This window comes from Jatropha curcas, chromosome 3 (assembly GCF_041381405.1).
Source record: "Jatropha curcas cultivar XTBG-Jc1 chromosome 3, XTBG_Jcur_1.0, whole genome shotgun sequence".
In the NCBI taxonomy this organism is placed as follows: domain Eukaryota; kingdom Viridiplantae; phylum Streptophyta; class Magnoliopsida; order Malpighiales; family Euphorbiaceae; genus Jatropha; species Jatropha curcas.
Genome location: NC_143153.1, coordinates 30,735,152 through 30,751,944, shown reverse-complemented (window position 1 = coordinate 30,751,944; position 16,793 = coordinate 30,735,152). Strand labels below are relative to the sequence as shown.

The following is a 16,793-nucleotide window of genomic DNA, read 5'->3' as shown; positions in this document are numbered from 1 at the left end:
AGGATAGTTTGTTGAAAATAATAATGTAATAAAGAGTTTTGTATATTAATATTGTTATTTTAGTTACATCTGTTAGACTTATAATTCTAAACACAGAAAAACTAATTATAAATTACAATTTGCTTATTCTGTTTTAATGGATTGTGAATTACTCTTCTAGTTAATTCAATAATTGTTTATTATATTTATCATTCGTTTCAGAAAATCCTTTTCCTCAAAATTTAAAATGTAAATCCTTTTTAGAAAATCGGAAATGTTATCTTTTCAGTATACAAACTAGGAAGATTATTTGTCTATTAATGCCCTACTTGCAAAGTCGTAAAATATATAAAATTGATATCAACATGACCAAATTTTATATGATTTTCAAAAGATTTAATAAGTTAATATAAAAATAACATAAAAGCATATGTGGATGTAAATAATTAGTCGGCTAATGAAATACTTATTAATTTTGCCTTGGTCCAGGTTTGACCCGAGTCTAATTTTGGATCAAAACCGACCCATACGTAACCTATCAAGCAACAGTCAATTGTTTATTTTTATTACATATAAGTGGCAGAAAAATAAAATAAAAAATGTAATTATTAAAAAGTAAATGCATAAATAAAATAATAAGTAAACACATAGATTGGCTACAAGTCAAGTCATGTTATGTTATCGCTTTCAGTTGACGAGAAGTGGGTCTTTTTTTGCTTCTGTGCTGCTACGCATATCCTTCATGGTCATGGATGCTTTGTTTACCCTAATTATTGTTGTTTTTTTGTTCATTAAAATAAAATAATAAAAAACAAAAAGACTGAGTCATGGATTTGCTTATCAGTTATTACTTTTTTTTAAAAAAATTATATTCTTGCTTATCACTTGAATTAATGTATAATTAAGAGTACTCCGTGGATAAAAAATGACACTCATCCATTTTTTCCGAAACAAGAGACTTTGTGATAAATTTTTGAATATGTAATCTTTTTAAACTCTAAACTGAGTGGTTTGCTTTCTTTTTTATAAGTTTATCCGATAAAACATTCAAATTAGTCAGTTAGCTAATAAAATTATAAACTTCAGTGTGAGAAGAATTAGACTTTTCTCTCATGGGCGTGCTACTGTGTAAGCAGGATTAGATTTAAACCATGTATTAAAAAAAATTAGAATAAATAATTAATTACTTGGATTAGAGGTTAATATTGAACTTGGAACGTAAGAGATGGTGGCGGCTCTCTGTCAAGGAAATGCATTGTATTAATAAAAGCAACTTGCTGGAAGATTGCTGACATAATTAATTAAATTGAATCTGAATTTCTGTAACTTGCGACTTGAGTTGAGAATGAGTCGTTTCTTTCTACTTTCTTGGTGCACGATTGCCGGCGTAAAGCTATTATAATGAAGCAAGAAACAAAATTCTGTATATTTGGGAAAATGCTAAGAATACTCTGACTATCTAATTAATTTTAGGTTGAGTTGATATATTTTTATTGGATTTTTTTTTTTAATCAAGGTAAAAAATATATACTTTTTAAATATATTATCTCAAATAAATTATCTAATATTTATGGATGTTCAAATTGATTCAAGAATACTTTTAACTAATTTAGAAAATCATTCCTTTTGTTTCCAACTTTAAAAAATATTTTTCAAATCATATGAAAAATATTAATGGCAATAAAGATTAATAATAATAATAATGAAATGCAATATTAATGAGTTTTAGTTTTGTGGTCATGGATTTGCCATAAATTTATGGTCTACGGTCAAGGGTAATTTGCTTAGAAAATGTCAGGGATGGATACATTCTAACTTAAAACAAAAAAGCAAAATTGAGAGATTTCACTAATTGGTCTTCCTATTTTTCATAAAAGAGGTAGAGAATTCGAGACCTCTCTGTCACAAAAGGTTATCATCAATTTGGTAAATATTATTTAAAAGGTACACAATGTTAATACGGTCCATTGGGCCTCTCATATATTAAAAAAAAAAATTGAGAGATTTCAAAGTTTGAAATCCCATCAAATTAAAAAAAAAAAAAGAGCATTTCTTTTTCTTTTTAAATGATTTTGTTTTGACACTGTTTAAACCATGTTAATTAAAGGTTAGTGACACTTTAAATGCTTAACCATGTGTGTCCCATTTTGCATATGAAAAACCTAGCTGGATCTCGAGAACTGTACACATTGGTCGGCATAACCCAATTAATGTAAAAATTGCTAATTAATGACCATTGCAATCATATTATGCGCTATAAATAATTATATATGTATATCTTGAAAACAAATCTATCATACGCGTCATCATCAAAATTAATTCCATGCCTTATCATTATTAACATTAAAGGCGCAAAAATTAATAATAAAATTAATTAATTAATTAATCCCTCCATTCAAAAAAAATATCACAAATTAAAAAATAATAATTATTATGATTAAAAGATAATTTTATTCATATAATCAATATTAAATAATAATAGTTCTAAAATGACTCATATTTTAGGAGAGAGAGTATTTAATTGAATTTTTGAAATGTACGATAATCAAATATATCAAAGTTTGAGTTTTATTTATTTATTTATTTATTTATTTTGATAGAAGTTGGAATTTGGTCATCATTTTATAGAAGTTAGTGATTTTCTTTAGGATTTGATTGGTAAGTGACGTATTTGTGGCAATAGAAGAAATTAGATGCATCAACAATAAAACATCTACTAGACAAATTTGCTGTCACAACCTAACATATGAAAATATCATGTTAGTGCTCTTTATGGCCTTTATTTAGGATGATTCTTAGCATTTCAAGCACTAATAAAAATTGTAATAACGGGCAAAGTCTTATTGGTGGAGTAACCAATACCGGATCCCATCATCTCTTTCTTTTCTAATAAATTCTTTTTTCTTTCTTTCCTCTGCCAACTCTTTTACACCATCTAATGCAAATATATATATATATATATAGATATATATAATCTTTTATTTTCTTCTCATTCTAATATGGTATTCCATACATACAGCAAATCCTTTAGAAACTTTCTACAATTTATGTTTTTTTTTTTTTTCCTTAAAGAAAATCTAATAGAAAAAGAATGTGAAGAATTTAAAGTTGGAGCAGGTCGTTTTTAGCAAAGAAGGTTGTAAGCCATGACCAAAATGCTCTACCCGCTAACATTGTTTGAATGAATGTGAGACTACTCTCCCAGTGGCTTCTCAATAGACTAATTGCTACAACGATCAATGCAAAAATGGAAACACTGCCTGAGATAATGAATAAACCTGCCAAAGGCCTTGGACCTAAACCTTGAGTTCCAGAACTGGCAGTAGATGGTGAAGTTGAGTATTTTGAATATGAGAGCTTTTGTTCCTCTAGTTGCTGCAGTTCTCCACTCTGGGTTAAGTATATTATAGCCTCTGATATATTCAATGCCAAGGAGGATCCCTTTGGAAATACCTGATAGAGAGTAAAATATTAGAACTTGGAGAAAAAAAAAATAATGCATAACAAAAAGTGTAAGAAAGAAAGGAACAGATGATATTACAAAGCCAAAACCAGTGAGCTTGTAAGTTGGTCCTGTCATTGTGAAGCCTGTGGAAAATTCTGATAGGAAAACTCTAGCATGGGGAGTAAACATAAAGGCTGCCCTTATATCTCCACTTGATAGGGCTTTTGCGAAGTCATCAATTGAAGCTATGGTTTTGATGTTACCTGTTTTGAAACCTAAAACTTTCTCTAAATACCAGAAAGTGAAGGGATTTCCATTACAACCAATAGTTGCCCTCGTCCTCTTGAGTGAACCAATGTCTGTTCCTGATGGTTCGAGTTGGGGATTTGTTAGCAGTGAAGTTAGGTTAGCAGTGTAAGTTGAGGTAACAATTAGGATAAGGAATAGCCATGGTGCAAGCACCAAACGAGACCATTGGCTCCTGATTGATTCTCCTGCAAAAACAACGGAAATGGGTTTAGAAAAGCAGAACCAGTGCTTAAATTGTCATATGCAAGTGTAGTTCAGTTCGGCTACTCACTGTGTGCAAAAACAAGTGTTGAGAAAGAGAACCAGAGCAATGTTCCAATTTGTCTATTAGGTGGACCACGAAAATCAGAGTTGATTCTATGTTCAAGGCACCAAATTACAAAACCAGTAAAAAGTGTCATAGCTGCCATTAATATCCACATTCCTTTGGTGAAGGGCTTCATGAACATCCAAAACTGGAGTGATTCATCTGATTTCATTGTCACAACCATTACAAGGCCTGCTTGAATGTAAGGCTGTGAGAATTCTATATGCTGGTTCCTGTCTGCAGTTATTAGAATATCTCCAATGGCTGCATCAAAAGTCTTTAACAGAAATAATTAGTCTTCACCATCATTAATTTAGCATATTTTAAGGTAAATGGAAAACTACCTTGTTAGAAACTTCCTTTATCAGATCATTGTAAGAGCCATAAAATGGAAACAGGTTGTACATCAATGGATATTGCAGACGTCTCACCGCAGCTTCAAAAACATCAATGGAAAATCCAGTGATGTATGTTATATTTTGCTTATCGTCATGGTTTGCTTTCAGAAACTGTGAGCATGTGGATCTAGCTAGCACGGCGATCCTCAGTTCTTTCGCTTTAGTCTCTAAAAATCCAGTTGGAACAGAGGTTCTTCCACCTGGCCAGTACACCCGGTCTAAACCTTCTTCGGCAGTCAAATTTTTGTTCTTGCCATTAGCATGCTTGACAAGGTTCTTAGTGAAACCAAGTTCTTCAGACCAAAATCCTATCTCTCTATAGCTTTTACCAACTATATTAAGAATTTGAAAAGTAGGTTTATCTCCCAATTTATAGTTTTGGAACTGTATTCTACTGCTCAAGCCCTCAAAATCACTCGACAAGATGTGCTGTAACAAGGGTTTTGAATCATTTTTCTGCTGTAATATTTTAGCAGCCTTAGCAATTGTCCAAATTGAATCATATGCTCGAAGTGCATAAACACTAGGATGATGATTCTTATCTTCTTTTGGATATTCATCTATGGAAACTCGTTGGAAATTCATTTGAAATTCTCTGAATGAAGCGGTATTATCTGAGTAGTGAGTCCTAAAACCAAGCACTCCTTGCATAGAGGTTATAGCAGATGCATTAACAGAATCAATAAGATTAGCAATACCATCAGCCATAATCCATACATAACCTTCCCCCATCATTCCCATTTGCTTAGCATTTTCAAATAACATTGTTGTCAATGTTAATGAAGTTTGAACAAATATAAAGACCTTGCTTTGCTTCTCCCTTAGAGTCTGCAATTCTTTCTGAATGATGATATTTGGGTTTACAAGAGAAGAAAATTCTGGAAAGGCTGAGAAATATTCTAGCTCTACACCAATTTCCCGGAGTGAAGAAGACAAGAGTGTTATACCACCTAAATTGCTTGTGTATGAATTTCTCCCTTCATATATAGCATTCACTTTTGTCCATTTGAAGGAAGCAACAATGGCAGAAATGCAACTAATGTCCATAGAAATATCCTGATACATGCCAATGACAGGAAATTTCTTATTTGGAACTATTGGAGATGATGGTTGGGTTAAGGAAATGACAGGTACTTCCTTGTTAATCTCATCCATTTCAGCTACTATTGCAGCTTCCTGCCATGTCAAGGCACCAGCAATTGCCTGCACTTTTTGGTCCTTGACAAGTTCAATAGCTGCATTTAACATCACAGAATGAAAATTCCTTACTTGTTCTTAAAAGTTTCATAAGGGCAATATGACTGTAGAAAACCACATTTTCCAATCCAGAAAACTGGTATCCAATAATAAATAAATCTATAGTATGTAACAATTTTAAATATCTAGAGATATAATATGCAACAATTTAAGTTTTTTTCATTCTCTACCTGCAAAAACAGCTTTAGCAGAGTTACCAGACAAGTCTACAATATGCAGAGACAAGTTATGGCCTGTTAAGCTGTAAAAATCTTGCACAGCAATCTCCATGGCAACTTTTTCTTCCCTACCCTTCCAGGTGCTGCAATCTACAATTCCTCCAATATTGATGGAATTTTTACCTCCATGATTTACCTTACCAGCATTTGAAAATGTGAATTTTGTTGAGAATAGAAGTATGCAATAAAGGAATGCAAGAAAACTGGACATAGTTATTACGGATGAAAAAGCTTGTTCCTTTGTATACAAGGGGCGTGTTGATTTTTATTTTTTTATTTATTATTGGTCAACACTTTGTACCTTCCTAGCAAGATACAGGAGCAGATTTCCCCGCAACTAATTTTTATGTATATAAGTATATATTTTTAAGAATTTAGATTTGCTTCCATAAACTATTTGCTATTTTATAATCTTGTCTGGTTAGTGATAAAAAAAAGTCAAATAAATTAATTTTCTTTCTCTCACAAAAAGTTTCTTTTCCTAATCTCCAAGACCTGTATAGGCTCTAGTGTCTCCTTTTGGTAGTGCTCCCATTGTATAGTATTTTCCTCATTGACTTTTGCCGTATTTTTCTTGGAAATTCTCAAAAGACATGTCAAACAAATTAGGTTCAATCAACGTGTCTGCAACTAGTTTTGAATAGGAAATAGCCAAGTGAAAGAGGGTTTTAGCCAATTCTCAATAAGTCTTTCCCGACGGAAAACACGACTTTCCATTTAATTGCCCCATCAACCACTAGATTAAACGCCATCGTTTCTAGATGCGGGAATTCTATAAATATGGGCCAAACCATGTACCTTGGGCTCTGACGTGGGCGGCCCAGATCTAGAATAGACCCTTCAGCCTTCATCTTCAGGAGCTCGTAGCCAAGCGTTTTTATCTACAAAACAAAACAGAAAAAGAGAAAAATAAAAAATAAAAAAGAAGAAGAAAAAGAGGAGAGTAGAAGAAAACATAACAGCACAAGCAATAATTACCTGTTTAGGATCGCGCGGTTATGAGATTAGGGTTTGCATTTGTGAGAGAAGAAGATGTGGCACGAAGCGAGAAGATCGGAGAGAAAGGTACACGACATGATGGACGCGGCTCGTAAGAGAGCGCAGAGACGAGCTGTGTATTTGGCTAAGAGAAGAGGCGATCCTCAGCAATCTATTCAGGTCATTGGCTCTAGATGCCGTACCTACCGTGACGATGGTCTCTACCAAGCCACAGAGGATCAGCAAGGCCTGTATGTTAAATCAATAAAATGCTTCTGTTTTGTTTTAGTAATGTATTGATATGCGATTAGTTAAGCTTTATGACATTGAACTAAAATTCTCAGGATTCCCTGGAATGGAAAACAGGATGTTCTAATTGACAGGTTCTCTCTCTTTCTCTTTCTCATTTTGTGGTGTATAGTTAGTTAATTAGTGTTTTTGGCTATTGATTTGAGATTGAGGAATATATACGTTTTTTCATTGAACAGATTCGATGGTCGTGCCTTGCTTGATTTTATTCGAGAGGCTGGGTCTAGACGGTTTAGGGCACCTGAAAAATCAGAAGAAGAAGAAGAACTAGAAGAGTTTGTTAATTTTGAGCGATATCGGGATTTAATTAAGCATCGACGTAGAGGATGTCGGTACTTTTTTTATTTTCTAATTATGTCTTTATTCTCATGTCTAAGGTTTCGTTTATCTTTTCAATTTTATTTTATATGTGAAAAAGCCATCCAAGTATTAGTTAAGATATTCACATTTGGAGTTAATTTAGATTAGATTTTTTTGAGATTGTTAAGCTTAGATTCAAGAGTTCTTAATTTCACGTTTTGAAACAAAACAGTTACTGATGAAGAAGGTTTGCAACATGTAACTCAAGAAATGGAAGCCAAGACCACTATTCCGTTTGCTTCAGATAGGTTTGTCCCTGCCCCTTTTCACTGTTTTTTGAGTTGATAAGTTTAAGTTTAACTTTTAATGAATCATGTTTCCTTTCACTTCTGTTGGGGTGATAGCCAAAGACAAAACTCTTAACATGTTCACAATGTTGTTTTGTTTACATTGGATAAATGTTAATGTTCAATTAATCTGAACCTAATTTTTGCATCCTAAGTTGCTGAGTAGTTCGTTGTACAAGTAGGTTACTACGTTGCTGTGGACCTGGGCATGAGGTATCAAATACAAATAAATGCTGGCTTCTAGAGTTGGTCTATTTTCTGAAATTTTTGCTAGCATTTCTTCCATTGATTTCAAGTGTCGGACCCACACTCATATTTCCTTTTTAAACACAATTATTTTAGGGTGAAGTGAACAGTTTGAAAAAACAGCATGGTTACGGCAATTTCTCATTTGGGTTTGCTTATCCATCTGAAATGTGAATGTCATGTTTTAATGATGTCCAATATATTAGAATTTATTAGCGTTCAGTACTATGGATTACTGAGGTGCATATATTTTTTTTCTTGTCTTATATCTGCATAGTTGGCTTCACCAATTATATAATGTCTCATATCTTTCTCTTTCTTGCTTTTCTTTTTCTCTTTCAAATGCAAATCCAGTACATCTCAGCTGGCACAAGCTCCTTCCAGCAAGGGTTCATATTCACAAGTGGGGTTTTCTTATGATGGTGATGGAAAAGAGGAATCTCAATTTTCTGATGTTGATGACAATGAAGAAGACGATGAAGATGAGGATGATGAGGATTTTAACAGTGATGATAGCAATGATGAGGGAATGGACACAATAGCAAAAGATTTTGGAGTAAAAAGGTATGGGTGGCTTGTTTATATGGATAAAAAGGCGAAAGAGGAAGAGAAGAGGCAAAAGGAAATGATCAAAGGAGATCCTGCAATCGTAAGTTTTGAAATAGTATCTTTTCAATTTTTTCTTGCCTTGCTGTAATAAATGATAATAATAATAAATATGAGGATTACAGAGGAAGCTGAGTCGCAAGGAAAGGAGGAAAGCTTCTCAGATAGAACGGGAAAGAGAGAGAGAAGCTGCTCGAATAACAGGAACTCGAGTGCTCCATCATGATCCATATCGGTAGAAAGAGCCTTTTTTTATTCATAATACATTGAACTTTGTCAGAAAATGAGAAAAATGTTCATGTCATTATGCGAGTATTAATGCATTTCCTTTTGTGTGTGCAGGGAACCCAGAAGAAGTCCAACTTATGAAGCTTATTCTCGTTCTAGGAGGTCTAGATCAAGATCGCGTTCATACTCACCACATTCAAGACGATATGGTCGTGGAGGGCGTTCTGATGAAGTTCATCATAGCAAGCCAAGGACTCCTAAAATAGAGTACATCACTGAATTTGGAGGCTCTGGTGACAGGGATGAGCCGAAGCTTGAAGGATATTCTCCACCATCATCTCCTCCATCTCAAGCTGATATGTTGAGCCGGTCGGAGCACTCGACCTTTAATTCTTGCAAAGATACATTGGACAGTCTTTACACTGCTGCAGCTTACCCATTTTGTTACCTGAAGAAAACTTTTGTGGTTTAAAATAGAACAGGACTAGGGTTACCTTCTTCATAAGTGCCAAGATGGAGAGGGAAGGAAGCTTCCTTTCTGAAGCTTATTTTTTCCCTGAAATGGATTTAAAATAATCACTTCCAAGTTGCATGGGGTCATTGGAATTGTATCTAATGCTTGTGCTGTTCTGCAGGCCATCTTCTGGTCACATACTTGAGGCATTGCATATTGATCCTGCATCCGGTGTATCCCTTGATAAGGAGAAGAGCACCAAAGCTGTGAAACCAGCAGTAAGGTATCTGATAATGTATTGTTATTGATGCTGCCCTGACACGTTTGGTTATGGATTTTAAATTAATAGATATGTTATTGGACAATTTTTGAGAATTATGTTTATTGCCAATCTCTTCTTTTTTATTTACTATCATGTAATAATAATTTATCCATTTTGATGGTACTTGTTCCTTTTCCACAGCACATCATCAGCTTTAGCAAAATTAACCAAGGCAAGTTCTTCCCGAGGGCTAGGGCCTTTGAAGCAGCAGCCCGGGGCAAAAAAAGAAACTCCTCAAGAGAGACTTAAAAGGATCATGAGCAAACAGCTAAACAAACAAAGTATGATCTAAAATACAACCTTTTGTAGTTATGTAGTCTTTTTACCTAGTAACTTTGTTTGGATATTGACAAGAAACAGACAGAAAAAATTTCTTGATATTTTTATTTATGGAGTTACTCTTTCTGCCTGCTTTGCTCATTTTCCTTTTCTTTTAAACATCCCTCTCCCCCCACTCACCCACTCCACCCTGCCTTCCCCCTTGTGTTGCTTTTGTTTCTTCTTTTTCTTCTTATTTGCTGGCCTTAGGATGGGGGACTGGAGAAGTGAGGTAGAGGAAGCGTATACTGTATTGGGTTTTATCTTTTTTTAGTCCCTATTCCTGATATTTATTTTTTATTTTTCTTTAGTTAAAAAGGATACTGCTGCTGAAATGGCCAAGAAACGAGAACAGGAGCATCAGAGGCTAGAGAAACTCGCAGAAACAAACAGATTAAGTCGTTATAGGCGCCGTAGTCGGAGCAGGAGCTATAGTCGATCTCCGCCCAGGTGTTTATTATAGTTGGTACAATTAATAACATGCAGCAATAATGTTTAATTTTTTTGATAAATTTAATGAATGGTTTATGTTGCCTTGATGTCTAGCCATTGTGTTGCAAAATCTAAATATCAAAACTGTGGTTGTATCATGTTGGAATAGTCACGATGATCATCATTCATTATTCTGCTAGAAGAATAGGGAACCTGAGATGGCCTTTACTATTCTTTTTTATCTATAAGGCAGTTGTAGAACTTACTTATTAAATATAAATTGGTTTTTCTTAGGGTTGGTGAGTTTTGTAGTCCTTGGTGAATTTTTTTATCGGAGCCCTCCAATTTTGAAGGATTAAAAAAAATTTCTCCCACCACCAACAGGAAGAGGGGAAAAAAAAGAAAACGTACAAAGAGATATCTTCGATTCATTCGCTCATCAAGTATGTGTTTTTTATGCAGAAGATACCGGCGCAGCAGAAGTCCAAGTAGAGGCAGTTCTAGAAGATACCATTCTCGTTCACGCTCTCGTTCTCGTTCCCATTCTCGCACTCGATCCCACTCTCATTCACGTTCTCGCTCTTCTTCCCGCTCCCCAAGGCGGTAAGGTTGCATTGTTTTTCCATACTGAGATATGGATCTTGGTGAAGTCTAATTTAGAGAATCTGGTATTGCAGGGTGAGAAGTCGCTCAAGGCACTCATAGATCTGCTGGCATCATGAAATTTTTATTTATGTTTTGAAGCGTAATATTCTCTGACAGAAGTACTGATGGCACTTTTAGCAGAAAAGTATTTATTGTGATATGGAAACTTTATGAGCTTGCCTCTGTCATCCTCCATCTTTGGTTTTGCTTAATATCATTTATCGTGTAAATTGTGCAAAATGCAATGGAAAAGTTCCAGATCATATTAAGGACATTGCATTCTGCAATTCTAGAAGTTCTATGCTTGTAATCACATTGGTGCACTGAGTTCTGGGATCAGACAGTCTGCTACTAAATGATACGTTATCATCTAATCTGTGACATGATCAGTAACTTTTCATTGTTCTGGGATACTAACATTCCTGGGCTGCTGTAAGTTTGAGTAGTGAATTAGTGGTTGAAGCTTTTGTTAGAGCATAAGTGGCAAAACCTCCCCTTTCATACATGGTTTAAAAATCTGTGAAAATGAGGGATTGTAGGTCTGCAAGGAATAGTAACGTTTTGTTGTGTCAAATGACAAATTTGAACCAAATCTATGGCTCGTCTGAAATTCCTTGGTCAAAATTTCGGATACCAAAATCCCCATATCTATAATCTCCAGAATCAAATATAGTCTAAGAGATGCGGCCTAGAACTTGAATCGGGTTTTTAAGTGACGTAGAAATGGAGTTCAAAGCACTTGCCTGCAAGTTTGATAGGTTAATTAAACAAACTCGAACCACGGGTCAGTGCGAAGGCAAACGCAACTTGGTTTATCGAAGAACTTGTCGGGCCTGAAGCTTATTATGTTTTTCTATTGTAGGTCAGATGTGGACTAGTTGAGTGATGATGATATGTGATTTTTATTTTTGAAGAGAAAAATAGTTTCATCTGATAGTGGAACCTTTATGTCAAAATTCTATCACCGACTAGATGTGGTGGTATTGATAACTAAAGTCTAAAGATGGATACATCACGTCTGGCCAAAGCAAAATGGAATCTGATGATTATTATCTTCTTTTTCTAAAATCTTTGGCTACTATGAGATTCTCACTAAATTTCTAATTGCACGAGTCAATGATTAGGAGTTTGTGGTTTTAGACTCTCTTAATTCATAGATGGGAAGGAGAAGCGAAAGCGGTTCCAACCTAGCTCAACCATGTAAATATACGGGAGTATACCGTTAGGTTAGATCCTAATTTCCCTTTTTATACTCTATTTAATGATGAATTTAGTTCTAATCGGTATATTAAATTATCAGAGAACAACTTTAATTACTAAAAATTAAAAAAAAAAAAAAAAAAGGAAAAATCACATTACTTTCTATCACTGTCAAATGGAAGATAAATACTTGACTACCCAATAAATATTTTTAACAACATCTACATCAAAATTATTAGATTTGGAAGATAAATGCTTTGTTGTGACTTAATCCCAAAATCAAATTCTAGATAATTAAATGGGAAGCACAGTTAATTATACTGTCAACCTTATATTATATGCTCTTAAAGTTAGTAGGTCCATAAATCATAACACCTCCCGATTGAAGCTCAAATGAATTATCTTGGGCTAGCTTGGACCATACTCTGCTTTTCAGAAAGTCAAACACTTTTGTTTAGTAATTTTTATAAAATAGGCAATTGAAACCCCACCCACTTGTGCAGAAGAAGAATCCGTGTACATGAAGGGAAGCTTTTTCAAGTTCAAAAGGCCATAAAACAAACTTCTAAATTGCCACTTTTCTCTCGTTAGCCAATAGCCATTAGCCATGAAAGAGATAGCCTATCTATCTATGCCTTTAGTTGGCTATGTTATATAGACAAGGAATGATGATATTAAAATGAAAAATATATGAGCACCACACGAGGGGACATAGTGCTTATAATTGAATCCAAAATCAAACCCTTGAATTATGATGTATCGTTTGTGGACATTAGGGTTTCACCAAAAGGGCTGTCTTCTTGTTATCATCGCTTTATATAGTATTTTGGGATTTTTTCGAAGGACGAGACCATGTTGAAATTTGAATTTTTAATCATAATATAGTCATAATGTTTAAAATTTTATTAATCAAGATTAATTATTTTTTAAATAATTTTAAGAATATACTATTTCATTAGATTTATTTCTAAAATACTTATCAACAAATCCAACTTGTTTGTCAATCAGACGATGGACTAGTTGGTCTTCTCACTTATGTGAGGAGTGAAATGTCTCGAATTCGAGTCCTCTGGATCACAGGTGTTTTTACTAATTTGGTGAACTAAAAGCCCTTAAAAGCCTCCCTCTAAGAAATTAAAAAAAAAAAACAAATCCAACTTGCCTAATTAAAAAATTCTTTCACTAAAAGAGTTTAAAATAGTAAAAGAGAGTTAAAATTCAAACTATGCTTTAATACAATACATGGTTACTTTGCAAAAGGTCATCTATTGCTTTGTTCTAATCACTCGATGTATGGAGCTACAATCAATTCTATAATCTTAAAACTTTAAACAAAGGAAACTAATCAATTGGCATTACCTCTTTTAAACCCTTTTAACTAGCTAATTTAATGTTTATTTGGCTTTACTAATAATATCTTAAGCTTATCACTAAATAAATCAACTTGAGATTGGCTTTACCCACCTACGATCCCTACAAAGACTAGCTAAACGCACTCGTTTTATAAGCTTAAATTATGAGGTTGATGAGGCACATGGGATGGTGTATCTCTCTTTGATTTTATTAAAAAGGTGCAACCTTTTATTATAATATGAGAAGTAGCTAAGTTTAATTAGATACCTTCCCTACTTATAAATCATTCTATTCGTGTAGAATGTCTTTGTTACCTACTTAATCATTCATAAATATTTTAACATTCTCTTCTCACAATTCCAAATTTTGCTCTTTTCTTTTTAACCAATGATATCTTTTTTTATTTCTCAATGTATAATAAGAAATATTTTCGTTCCAATAAAATTTATATTTTCATTGATTTGATCCATGAGTGGAGTTACGGATCTGATTTAAGTAAGTCAATGCGTTAATTAAATGAAAATTTTCATTGGTTGAGAACAGATTTAGTGAGCACGCTAGACTAATAGTTGGACCAAAGCAACCCTACAAATCTCATCAAATCCAAATTGTGAGTCAATTAGCACATACAACCAACTCATCTTTTGTTAATTAATTTTTCCATGTTGATGGAGAGTCCCATATATGTAATATCTAATTAATTAAGAGAAATTTGTTTCTCATGTTTAGCAATCCTACCTACCTAATGGACCATGGAGACCCATTTTTAGAAGTCAAGAGAGAGGGAGAGAGAATTTGGGATTTGGGATTGTCATTAGAAAGTATCACTTCATTAATCTTCTAATTTTATTAATTAAAATAGAATTTATTCGGTTTAGAGATCCAATCTATCATGAAATTAATTAAAAAGAAGTTAGAAATTAAGGTTTATTTTCAACTAATGCAAAAATAGAAACAATTAACTAAAGTTTGTGATCCGAAAATTATTTTTCAAAATACTCTGGAAGTCCCAACTAGTTTGAAAACGTATATAGATACATCATATAGTCTTAGTGTACTGAAATTATCAATCAAGCTAGCGGTTTCAATTAATAATCAGGTATTGTTGAGGTGGTTAGCGACTTTGATCCCCATAAAGATGAAAACACAAATTGAAAGAGATTTATACAAAACAAAAATTTAAAACTTGGATGTTTTCAATGCATTGTATATTTGTCCCACATGTACTAAATAAAAGACAAGTGCATTAAAAATTACTGACATACACTTTGTATTATTTTCGTGTAAGATTTGCAAATCAAGTTACATAGACAAAATTTTTTTTTTTTTTTCAAAAATTATTTTGGTCATAGATTCATGAAGAAATTCTATCCATGTCCAATAACCAAAGAACTTATATATTAAAAATTTAAACCTCACCAGTAACCACTAATAACAAAATAAGAGTAAAAATTGAATGGGTAGATGAGTGGTGATGCTTATTATAGGGGAACATAATATAGTGCCCTCTAGAAGGAATAGTGCCCTCTAGAAACAATTAGACAAAACAAGGAATAGTGCCCTCTAGAAGGACACTTGGGAGCTAAGTCCATAGTCAATTCAAATGGACCACCACCTTGCCTTCTATTCCACATACAAGCCAATTCCAAGGGTCCAATTTGTTGTACACTCACACAACCATTAGTGACTTTTCCTTGGGGACTTGTAGCTTTTGGTTTGGGTCATATGGACCATCCTCCCCTCTCTGTCTCACTCTCACCATTTTCTCCATCAAACTTCACATCTCAACTTATTTTGGTACTTTCCTAATGCTTTCAAAATCTAAATAATTTATTAATGAAAAAATATTTAATGAACTTTTATATGTATATATATATTAAAAGGAAAAAAAAAAAAAAAAAAGATATCAAGTACAATTGTCAACCCGGATGGGATAGCTCAATAATAAAAAGTATTTCGGAGTTAATCACTATAATTTAGGTCATGGGTTCGATCCTTCGCAACACAAACTCTTCCCGAGCCAATCCATTTACCTCCAAAGACAAGTAGGGATTAATCAGGTTTACTATGAACCATTAAAACGGATGTGAGTCTGTATACCTTAAAAAAAAAAAAGTACAATTGTGATTTGTTAAGGTAGAGTCGGCTGCCCCTCTTTGAAGATAATTAATTCTATGTCCTGAACCTTTTCAGGAAGAACCCCTACCAAATACTTTTTTATTTATAATTTCATCTTTAATTGTAATTAAAGGTACTAGTACTATAAAATATTAAAATTGGGATAAGATTATAAAAAAAATTAAATACGGTGAAATTGAAAAAGCTCCTAAAATTCAAAATATTTTAATATATTAGACCACTTTTAATTCGTAGATTTTGACATATATTATAGATTTATAATCCCATTCATTTGTTAATAAAAATAATCATAATTAGTTAGGCTTTTACTTAGGCATGATTCCTAATTTCCTACAAAAGCCTATCTAAAACCACCAGTTTTTATTCTTTAACATATATCTTCTTGCTCGTGGGTTGATTTTTCATACTGTACAATTTAAAAATATGCTATCTTTAACCTCAACGTGTAAAATATATTATTACTTTAATCTTTTTTTTTTTTTTTTTGTCTTTCACTATTATCAATGTATATAATTAAAATATTTCACTATTATCACTATTACCTTTTGCAAGTTCAATTTTGGTCCTCGAACTATTCAAACATTGCTATTTTCTAATGCAAATTAATGTTATTATATAACATTCAATAAAGAGAAATATCGAATAAGATAGATTAATAAATATGTATTTATAATTTTTTTTTTCAATTGTAATAATATATTTGTAATCACTTATTTTTTTGACTTTCCTTCTTCAAGGATCTAATTAAAGTCAAAGATTTGAATAATTGAATTATATATGGGGAATCAAGTCACCAAGAACCAAAGAAATTTTGAATGATGAGAAAAATTTAAATATCAATTAATTATTGAAAAATGTATCCATAGGTCCATAAATCAAGAGCATACACGTGTGTATAAATGTAGTTTTTTTTCTTTTTCTTTTTTTTCCTTTTGGCCAAATCATATGAATTAATTATGAAGCTAACGTTTCATAACAAATTTTCTACTTGTAATTGAAGCCA

General features: G+C 33.0%; 2 protein-coding genes across 6 annotated transcripts; one reads left to right on the top strand and one right to left on the bottom strand.

Annotated features, from left to right (window-relative positions):
- Positions 1 to 2,857: 2,857 nt before the first annotated feature.
- LOC105639977 (glutamate receptor 2.9) lies at positions 2,858 to 6,796 on the bottom strand. Of its 2 annotated transcripts, XM_020681540.3 has the most exons (6): positions 6,712 to 6,796; positions 5,866 to 6,049; positions 4,385 to 5,673; positions 4,005 to 4,317; positions 3,521 to 3,918; positions 2,859 to 3,432 (listed from the first exon to the last, which is right to left on the bottom strand). In XM_020681540.3, the coding sequence occupies exons 2-6, from the start codon at positions 5,963 to 5,965 to the stop codon at positions 3,082 to 3,084; spliced, it is 2,451 nt and encodes an 816-aa protein (XP_020537199.1). In that variant the 5' UTR covers positions 5,966 to 6,049; positions 6,712 to 6,796; the 3' UTR covers positions 2,859 to 3,081. The 2 variants fall into 2 exon arrangements, with proteins under 2 accessions (XP_089575187.1, XP_020537199.1); XM_089719061.1 differs by lacking the exon at positions 6,712 to 6,796 and having other exon boundaries at positions 2,858 to 3,432; positions 5,866 to 6,142.
- A 12-nt stretch (positions 6,797 to 6,808) lies between these two features.
- Positions 6,809 to 11,472, top strand: LOC105639707 (CLK4-associating serine/arginine-rich protein). Of its 4 annotated transcripts, none has more exons than XM_020681578.3 (12): positions 6,810 to 7,142; positions 7,236 to 7,274; positions 7,380 to 7,528; positions 7,733 to 7,808; positions 8,448 to 8,742; positions 8,825 to 8,934; positions 9,042 to 9,296; positions 9,563 to 9,664; positions 9,845 to 9,984; positions 10,333 to 10,471; positions 10,919 to 11,056; positions 11,131 to 11,472. In XM_020681578.3, exons 1-12 carry the CDS (start codon positions 6,946 to 6,948, stop codon positions 11,156 to 11,158), a joined length of 1,668 nt encoding a protein of 555 aa, XP_020537237.1. In that variant the 5' UTR covers positions 6,810 to 6,945; the 3' UTR covers positions 11,159 to 11,472. The 4 variants fall into 4 exon arrangements, with proteins under 4 accessions (XP_089575189.1, XP_020537238.1, XP_020537237.1 ...); XM_012223840.4 differs by having other exon boundaries at positions 6,812 to 7,142; positions 10,916 to 11,056; XM_089719063.1 differs by having other exon boundaries at positions 6,809 to 7,142; positions 10,333 to 10,487; positions 10,919 to 11,146.
- The last annotated feature ends 5,321 nt before the right edge of the window (positions 11,473 to 16,793 follow it).